At 39.5% G+C, this 9606-nt stretch overlaps 1 protein-coding gene across 3 annotated transcripts; it reads right to left on the bottom strand.

Annotated features, from left to right (window-relative positions):
* Window positions 1-1980: 1980 nt before the first annotated feature.
* On the bottom strand, window positions 1981-9305 carry RNF7 (ring finger protein 7). Of its 3 annotated transcripts, XM_034996027.1 has the most exons (4): window positions 9054-9305; window positions 4501-4548; window positions 3106-3228; window positions 1981-2932 (listed from the first exon to the last, which is right to left on the bottom strand). In XM_034996027.1, exons 1-4 carry the CDS (start codon window positions 9226-9228, stop codon window positions 2814-2816), a joined length of 465 nt encoding a protein of 154 aa, XP_034851918.1. In that variant the 5' UTR covers window positions 9229-9305; the 3' UTR covers window positions 1981-2813. The 3 variants fall into 3 exon arrangements, with proteins under 3 accessions (XP_034851918.1, XP_034851928.1, XP_034851922.1); XM_034996037.1 differs by lacking the exon at window positions 3106-3228 and having other exon boundaries at window positions 9061-9305; XM_034996031.1 differs by lacking the exon at window positions 3106-3228 and having other exon boundaries at window positions 9054-9292.
* Window positions 9306-9606: the final 301 nt, after the last annotated feature.

Below are 9606 nucleotides of genomic sequence, written 5' to 3'. Positions count from 1 at the left end.
TATTTTTTTTTGCTTTATTTTCATTCTTCTCTTTATATTGATTCTTCAGTTGAAAATCCCTGAAAAAATAGGGGTTATGTAGGATGTGTTGTGATATATGGTTTGGGGCAGAGATAGTGGCTTGAAATAACTACATCTCTGTAGGGGGATTTTCCCACTTTGTCATTCCTCTAGGTCTTTACCTCCATATTTACCCTTAAATCTGCTCAATTCTAAGGTTTCAACAGATGTTCAATGAAGCACTTACCATATGAAACTCATATAACTTTTTAAGTCTTTGCTAGTAATATACTTATAGCTCTCAGTCACAGTTTTCTGTAAGATATGACGTTAATCACATGGCTGTTTTCTACAAAAACAAAACAAAATCAAAACCCAAACCATTTTTTTATTAACATGATGTGTTATGCGTCAATTTAATGTTTGTTTAGGTTTACCTAAGGCAAACAAAAATGTTTGGAAGGTCTGAAGTATTAAAGATCATAGCTTGAAAAGCAACCAGCTAGAACTTGATTCTACTGTTCAATTTTGTGTATATTAGTATGTTGGGAAAGAAATTCTGGTATGCATATACTAAGAATTTTTGGAGACCTCAAAATGAGATGTTGAAAGCGTGATTAAACTTTGGGATTTAATCTAAAATGTGTTAGGAATATGTTGCTTAAACTGTTTTCCTTGTATTTCTTTTTTATCCCCCTATCATTCTGTATACAGGTATCATTAGAAAAATGGTGTTCTATCCAGAGTAATCTAAGAACCCTTCATTTCCATGGAATTGGTAAATTTTAATCTCTCCAAAAGGACTCTTCACTATTTACTGATATAGGTAAGTGATTATATAAATGGAGAAAAGATAAATATCCAATGCTAAAGAATTCCAAATAATGGAATACTCTACCCTCAAAAAGTAGAAGCCTACCTCCCACTCCCTAAGTGTTATCTGCACTTAGTGACTTTCTCCCAAAGAATGCCGTATGGAAAAGGGAAAAAGTAACTCTACAGGAAAGAAGCCCATCTGGGGTGCCCAGATGTCTCAGGTAAGTGTCCGACTCTTGGCTTCAGCTCATCATGATCTCAGGATCCTGAGATTGAGCCCAGTGCTGCGCTCTGTGCTCAGCATGGAGTCTGCTGGAGATTATCTCCCTCTCCTCTGCTCCTCCCCTACTTGTGTGCTCTCTAAAATAAGTAAAATCGGGGTGCCTGTGTGGCTCAATCGGTTAAGTATCTGACTTCCACTCAGGTCATAGTCTCTGGGTCCTGGGATTGAGCCCCACTTTGGGCTCCCTGCTCAGCAGGGAGTCTGCTTCTCTCTCTCTCTCTCCCTCCCTGCCCCTCCCCACTGTGCACTCTCTTTCAAATAAATAAAAAATCTTAAAAATAAAATAAAATCTTTAAAAATAAAAAAAGCTTGACAATCCAGCCAAGTAATCTAGGTCAACATGAACTTCAATAAATCATGTTGATAGTATTACTCTTGATATTATATAATAAAAATGCTTTACCCTCACATTGTAATTTTTTCAGTAAATTGTGAAAAAATACATAATAAAGCTTAATAGTAGCCAATATGATAGCCTATGAATTCTTAGTTTTTAACATTCTTTTAAGTATCTGCATTCCTTAGATATAAAAAGATTCAGATTGACAAACTGCAGAAGTGGATGATAAAGTTTTTAAGACTTCAGTTTTTAAAATTCATAGCTGTGGACTTTACTATGGAAAAATTCAAAATAAACTTGTCCCTAAACTGTTACAAAATAACCTCCATTAAATGTGAATGAGTTTGATAAAATTTAAGTATTTTCTCACACTTAATGTTTCCATGTAATAAACTTTAAACTTTTTAAGTTTTATTATTACCAAATAAGAGTATATGAATTTTTTTTCAAATTAAGTAAAATCACTCACTTGACATATTGGTTTATTAACATGAAGTTTAAGGTTGTGTATAAGACTGTAATAATGACAATTCAAATGAAGTAAACAGAATAAACCATTTATTAAAACATCGTGTAATAAAATAAACTTTTTGATCCAATGCTACAGTGGTAAACATTTTCCCCTCATTAACATTCCACCTAAAACACAGTTTAATACAGAATCTGACCAGAACTTAAAAATACTTCTGTTCTTTACCGCTCAATGATTGAACAGTGAGGTGAGTGGAGATTTAGGTATTCTTGATGAGCCAAAGACAGAGGATGATAGCCTAAAAGACAATCGAAATTCCATATGCCCAAAGGTTAAATTTTATTTACCCTGTTCACTGGTCCAAACTTAAAATTTTCATTATATCAAGTAAAGATTTCATGAATCACCCCCTCCCAGCCAAAAATAAATATCAGGAACAAAATAAGGATAAGAGTTGGGTTTTAAACTGCACTTTATTTGTTACTATAACAGTCTTTTTTTTTTTTTTTTTTTTTTTTACTGATCAACTATAAGCATGCAACAAGTTCTCTTCTGAATGGAACTGCTTCCACAGCCCTTTGGATATCAATAAGTAAATTATAAAGTCATTCAATTTGTAGCTCTCTCCTCCTTTAAAGCACTTCTAAGCAGTGTGTGTGACCACATACCACAGAGGTAGGAAAGACCATCTTTAATAAATTATCTTCTTAATTGTAGAGAATTTCTGAAAATAAAACTAACAAAATGCTAAACCATGCCTCTGATGAGTACCAAAAGACCACAGAGCCATCTCCTCTTATTTGAAGAATTAGTTCCCTTGGAGAGTTCTGGCCTTTGTAGGGCACTTGATAACAAGATCCACCAGGGCTCCAAACAAATGCACTAAGAAACTTCCACCACTCTCACTTGCCGATTCTTTGGACCACCCAATCTTGCTGGCAGAGAGGGCAGCGATTGTTCTGTTTCACCCACAGGGACATGCAGCAGTTGTGAAAGGAATGATTACATTCTCCCCAGACCACTGAAAAGGGGAAAAAAAAAAAGATTATTTTGACATTACGGATTTTAATTTAAATTACTGAACTCAAATTATAGGTTATTTTATATTATGACGAATTATCATGGTTCATAATCTTGAATCAAGATGGCTAATTGGTCAACATTTTTTCTATCTATAAAGAAATAAAAACTTACCTGTGTAAATTACACTTAAGAAGTGAGAAGAGGCGCTGTGATTAGGGGACTTTCCATCACTGTTTAGAATCTGTGGGTGATGTGGTGGCCCCCAGTCCCTACACAGCTCCACATGCTGTCTTCCTGAAGTTAGGAGATTAAAGAACTTGAGCCTTCCTTAGATCCCAGACCTTCTCAGTCATACACTGACCTGGAAACCTTTTGAGCTTTATTTTATTGAAAAAAATACTCCTGATTTTTATTTACCAAGATAATGAGTTTTAAATGTTTTCAGTTCATAGTAGTCTATTATAAATAGATGACATGCTTCTAAACATCAGCTGTACATCTACTGAGTTATTTTCTAGAAGTAGTGATGAACTGCGTTAAGTCATCCATAAGCAGTGCAACTCCTCATGTGACAAATACATTAACTTTTCAAAGTGGCTGGCTGGAAAGAGAGGTCTCTTTGTGGTCAAAGAAAGGTGTCCTGAACCTCACAATTTCCGTTAATATTTTTTAAACCAAGGGAAGTCACCCATAATCTGAAATACAGTCTCAAATGTGGGCTTTATTTGTCACTTGCTTGACCTATATGAAAACAGACCAATGAAAGAAATAGGGAAAAAAAAAACCAACCATGAAAAACCCCATATCTTCTTATGAACATTATCTATAAGAAGTAGAAAGCAAGGGGAAATCATTCTGTTTCAGGACGAAGAAACAGGATTTGATAAATACCACATAAATCATTATTAAGAAGCTGAATGTAAACCACGCAAACACAAAGTACAAAGTTAACCTTTCATCTTCAGAAAAGCTTTTATATATAGCAATCTAGAAGTAATGAGCTCAAGAACTAGGACATAAAAACCTCTGAACTGCTTAAAACGTTTAGCCTAAGACAACTTTTGCAGCCCCAGACTATTAGCAAAATTTAATAGATTTCCATATACAAACTGTATCAGAAAAAATCTTGAGACTTAACATTTTTTCTATGTTAGTTGAAAAGTTAAGTATTGTATCATAAGAGTACTGAAAACTGAAGCGCTTTATTAGAATAAAACCCTACCAAATCTGACCTACAATACAGTTAACTTTAAATGATGTTTTGGCAAATTCCTTACTTCATAATTTTCTTAATAGAAAAGAGTGATTCCTTTTTTGAATATCAAATATTTACTACGCCCATGTCTAGAATATATAATCAATTCTTAATTACAGGCAATAAAAGGACTTGCAGATTAATTCCATTAAGGCCTTTAGAGAACCAACACATTTTATATTAATAATGGATCACTGCTTTACAGTTTGTTTTTGTGTATTGATAAAGTCAATCTTAATTGCAAATTCAAACATCCCCACTGAGAGGAAAACCTGCAGTTGAAAAACCAAGAGAATGAAATTACAACATACCAACACAATCCTCTTGTTTGTTTTCAGCTTGACATCTGAGACAGGCATCTAAAAGTAAACAAATAGCAATTCTCATTCTGATGCTCAGAATGCAATTTTTAAAACCCAGACACTTCAAAGTCAAATAAAAGCCCAAAGGGTTAGAGATGGAGATAACAGACTTATATTATTAATTTCTCATCTGAACATAACTGTTTAAAGATGAATAAAGTACAAGGCATTCTACTCATTTACTTATGACCAGGAGCCATTTCACAAGGGTTACCGACCCTCTATTTTCACAAGCTCTGATGAAAAGATGTCCCCAAGGTGCATGCAACCCCTAGAGAAAAATATGCCATACTCCATTATATACTGGGAGTTGATATAGACTCACTGGGCATGATCACATAGATTAACCTTAGGGGCAGTTTATTTTCAAGATACCATGATAAGTAAGTCATGCATATATATTGGTATTTGCTTATACACACATAAAGAAACTCTAGAAGAATACCCAAGTAATAAAATTTACCAAAGAGGGGATGGGATGGGAAATTTTCATTATACATTTTCCAAAAATTCTCAATTATGTGACTGTATGATCTCTATAAAAATTTAACTAAAATTAATTTTTAAAGAACCTCTTAAGTACTAGGTTCTCTCTCTCTTTTTTTTTTTCTTTTTAAAGAAAATGCTCCCTTGGGGCGCCTGGGTGGCTCAGTTGGCTGTCTGCCTTCAGCTCAGGTCATGATCCCAGGGTCCTGGGATCGAGCCCTGCATCAGGTTCCCTGCTGGATGGGCAGCCTCCTTCTCCTTCTCCATCACTTGTGCTCTCTTGCTCTCTCTCAAATAAATAAATCTTAAAAAAAAAAAGAAAGAAAGAAATACTCCCTACATTTATAAATATGTCTGAGCCCAAAGCATTCATCCAACAATGGCAAAGTATTTTAATAATTTATTTGGGAGTAAATTCTAGGAATGGGAACCTAAAGGGTATACTAGCAGTTTTCAAAATTCACTCTGTACTACTATTTGCTTGATGAAGGAGGTAATATAGAATATTTTAGGGACCAATAAAATGGATTCACTCATTAGCTGGAAGAGGAGTCCGAGATGGGTAAAAGGAAGTTCAAACCAACAGAAAAAAAAATAGTTTTTAACATAAATTGGAGAAAAAGAATTCTGTAAAAATAGATACACAGTGAAGTTGAAGCCTGCTCCTCTTCTTACACTGGATTATGCTCAGGCGTTTGTTTGCTCCTCTCTGCACGCTCTTACCCTAAAAAAACACACCACCCTGGCCTCTTTGGTGTGGATTAAAAACAACCAGTGCCTCCTAAGGCTTTCTTCAATCCCACAATTACTGAGTATCTACTCTGTATAAGGAGTTATGCACTGGGACACCAAAATGACCGAGTCTGGGTCCCTGGTCTCACCAGGAAATGGGGAGGTAGGCAGGCAAACAAAATATCATAAGGATCATGATATAAGGGTGAAGACATGGCTCTGGTTCTGTATAATCACAGAATTATAATCTGTGATCCCAACTACCTCTTTCACAAATTAGGAAAACAAGACTCCAAAAGGTATGTCAGGGCGCCTGGGTGGCTCAGTTGGTTAAGTGACTGACTGCCTTCTGCTCAGGTCATGATCCTGGAGTCCCTGGATCGAGTCCCACATCGGGCTCCCTGCTCGGCAGGGAGTCTGCTTCTCCCTCTGACCCTCCCCCCTCTCATGTGCTCTCTCTCTCTCATTCTCTCTCTCTCAAATAAAAATAAATAAAATCTTTAAAAAAGGGCGCCTGGGTGGCTCAGTTGGTTAAGCGACTGCCTCCGGCTCAGGTCATGATCCCGGAGTGTCTGGATCGAGTCCCGCATCGGGCTCCCTGCTCGGCAGGGAGTCTGCTTCTCCCTCTGACCCTCCCCCCTCTCATGTGTTCTCTCTCATTCTCTCTCTCAAATAAATAAATAAAATCTTTAAAAAAAAAAAAAAGGTATGTCAAATGTCCAAGTTAACATAAATAGCCACGAAGGGTTACTCTGGCTCTTTAGAACTTAACAGAACTAGCAAACCTATTTTCCTCTTCAACACTTGCTCTCTGTGCCATCTGCCCCTTTCAGAGTGAAGGGAGAGGAGCGGAAACCAAAGAGTGTTAACCACATCAGAACAGGCTGACAGGCAAATCTTGGATCAAGAAGTCATAATAAATCATTTAGGTGTATGAAATGAATTCAAAATATTAAGGAAATGGAATTCACTGGGCTCTTCTGCACAATCTAGAAATCTCTGGATTACAATTTTGATTGAGCTTTGATTTAGACTCATTATCAAAACCCAACCTAAATCGAAGAATTCCTAAAGTTTTAGATAAAAGAAAAATAATTCCTTTCATGATATTCCTAAGATCTAAAACAGAACGTTTCTAAGGAGTACAGTAACAGTAACACCTTTTAGAATGATGCTACTAAGGTAAGGCTTGGGAATTCTGAAAAACAAACTTCCTTCTGCTGTCACCTGACCACCAAATGGATTTTAACACCTCATAAACAAAATACAGAGGTCTAGTCCAGAATACTTTTCTGAACTCAAAGGACAGCTGTTGTAAATCTGCAAATTAATCCACAGTAGCAGAATACTTGCTATAATTAGAAGGTTAATATGAATGTGAACCATTTATAGCCCATACTTTGACTTACTCTAAATATCCCAGTAGAGTTTATTTGTTGCAAGATTTCAACCATTACTTTGAATTCTGTATTTCTACGTACAAGTCTAAAACTTTTCTTTGGGGAGGAATATAAAACACACTTTCTGGAACACTCTTCTTTTTAAACTAAAGAAAATTTAGAGGATAAAATATTTGGCAAAGCTTGTCTTGCAAAAGAAGAAAAGATTAAGTTGCCTGGATAAGTTAACAATGCCACACAAACCGGAAAATTATGATTGTAGTTTAAGTAAGGGGTGGGGCAAGGGGGCTTTACTGCAGGCCAATAAACGAGGTACTTTTAAGACCTAATATGCAAAATAAGTGGATCATGTCTGAAATCAAGTTCTTCCAAAAGTAAAAAATAAAAAATATTTGAATCCCATTTTTGTAAATCCTCTATGAAACAAGTCCTTATGAATCAAAAACAAAAGAGTGTACTAAAGAGAGTGTAAATTGAGAGTCCCTTGATTCTGGTAGGTTTAAATTCCATCCCTTGAGAGAACAATTCTGTTTATTTTCTCCAATTCTCTCATTTTTCAAAGCAAGACACAAAGTTTTCAAATTATAGAACCTCAGTTTTTTCCACCTACCCCCAAGAAACATTAAGATCCTCTCTCAGTATTTTAAATGCTCTATTTAAAAATATAACTTGCATTTAGATAGCATCTCTTTTTCAAAGTGGACTGAGACCTTAAAACAAAGAGCATATAAAATATAAAACGTAACAGGATGAAGCTGCTCTGAAAGGTTTCGCCTGGTCCAGTATTTTTATTCGAAGTATCACAGAAAGAAGTTAAGACTTTATTTGTACAAGTGGGTTCTCCACAAAGGCCCGACACAGAGCAGGGCAGGATCTTCTTCAGGAAATGGCATCCTATGACAGGGAGGGGCCAGAAGGAGATGAAGTTTTTTACGTTTCTCAATAAAGGGCTCACATTCTTCATTTCCGGCGAACCTTAAATATTCTTGAACCACACTGTATCCCCTTCAAGACAAGGGAGTGCCATCTGCCCCATCCTAAGACATGCAGATTTTTTTTTTTTTAATTTGAGAGAGAGAGAATGAGAGACAGAGAGCATGAGAGGGAGGAGGGTCAGAGGGAGAAGCAGACTCCCTGCTGAGCAGGGAGCCCGATGCGGGACTCGATCCCGGGACTCCAGGATCATGACCTGAGCCGAAGGCAGTCACTTAACCAACTGAGCCACCCAGGCGCCCTTTCTTTTTTTTTTTTTTAAGATTTTATTTATTTGCGAAAGAGAGAATGAGAGACAGAGAGCATGAGAGGGAGGAGGGTCAGAGGGAGAAGCAGGCTCCCCGCCGAGCAGGGAGCCCAAGACATGCAGATTTAAAAGCCCGTGGAACAGCAGCAGCTACCCCCAAAATGCAACGGCTAGAACACTTTTCTTCCCTTCGCCTCTCAGGAGCGAACTGAGGGTGTCGTTTTTGTGGAAGATGACTCCAAAGCATCACTTTGGTGTATGACCACAATCATTAAAGTGCCCTACGTGTTCAGGGCCTTTACTCTGACCCCTTTGCTGTTTGCTTTTAGAGACGGACCTGGCCACACAAACCGAAGTGGTTTCTCCCAACTGCCATCAAACGACCCAGTTTTATTTCCTTGGCCACACCCATCACTACCCGAAATTACCTTAATTCCTCTGCTCACGGCCCGTTTCTCTCCCTACAAGGGCAGCTCCCAGCGCGGGCGCCTGCTGAGCCCCAGGCGGCGGCGCAGCAGCTCCCGGCACCCCTGCCCCCGCTCCTCTCACCCGAGCCTCCCCGAGCCTTCTTCCGCCGTCCCCCACGCCCAGAGTCGGCCCCGCGGAGGCCGCAGCGCGGCCCGGGCCTCGCGCGCAGCGCTTACCCATCACCTGGACCCTGCAGATGGCGCACGTATCGCACTCCACGTCCCAGCTCCACATAGCCACCGCATTCCACTTTTTGAGAGAGAACATTTTGTCGCCTCCCGACTTGGAGCCTGCGCTCCCGGAGTGAGAGGACAAGGCGCAGGGCTCCTCGCCGTCTTCCACGTCGGCCATGGCGGCGACGCGGAGTCGGGGGAGGCGGGTGGCTATGGCGGCTCTGTGGGGTCGCCCGGCGGGCCACAGCGCCGCCTGCAGGCCACGGGCAACTGCGGCGCCTCCGACAGGGGCCGCCCCGATTGGCTGGCGCGGCCCAGTGACGTCATCTTACGCTAGCGCCGGGCCGCTTGTCCACGCCTGCCCCGCTCGCTGGGGCAGCTCAGAGGGCTGAGAGCCTTTAGAGCGATTCCGGTGTGAAGCCTGGAGGCTTCGATGCTTAGTGTTCCTCCTCTCCCGGGCTCTGGAGCACTCTCTGCAGGCACCAGGTGTCCTACCGTGCGCCTTCAGGGACTTTCCACGCTCACAAATTAACTGTTCCCCGGGGGCGCCTGGGTG

This window comes from Mirounga leonina, unplaced genomic scaffold (genome assembly GCF_011800145.1).
Source record: "Mirounga leonina isolate KUSES-001 unplaced genomic scaffold, KU_Mleo_1.0 Mir_115, whole genome shotgun sequence".
Taxonomy (NCBI): domain Eukaryota; kingdom Metazoa; phylum Chordata; class Mammalia; order Carnivora; family Phocidae; genus Mirounga; species Mirounga leonina.
The sequence above is the reverse complement of the archived record's forward strand: the minus strand, read 5'-3'. Positions and strand labels throughout refer to the sequence as shown.

What these genes read in the sequence shown, in the direction of transcription:
- RNF7 (XM_034996027.1), bottom strand. Translation starts at nt 9,228, where the DNA reads ATGGCCGACGTGGAAGACGGCGAGGAGCCCTGCGCCTTGTCCTCTCAC. An exon ending in CTGCAGGGTCCAGGTGATGG is followed by an intron (nt 4,549 to 9,053) that starts GTAAGCGCTGCG and finishes GTTTACTTTTAG; the next exon opens with ATGCCTGTCTCAGATGTCAA. An exon ending in CTTAAGTGTAATTTACACAG is followed by an intron (nt 2,933 to 3,105) that starts GTAAGTTTTTAT and finishes TCCCCTTTTCAG; the next exon opens with TGGTCTGGGGAGAATGTAAT.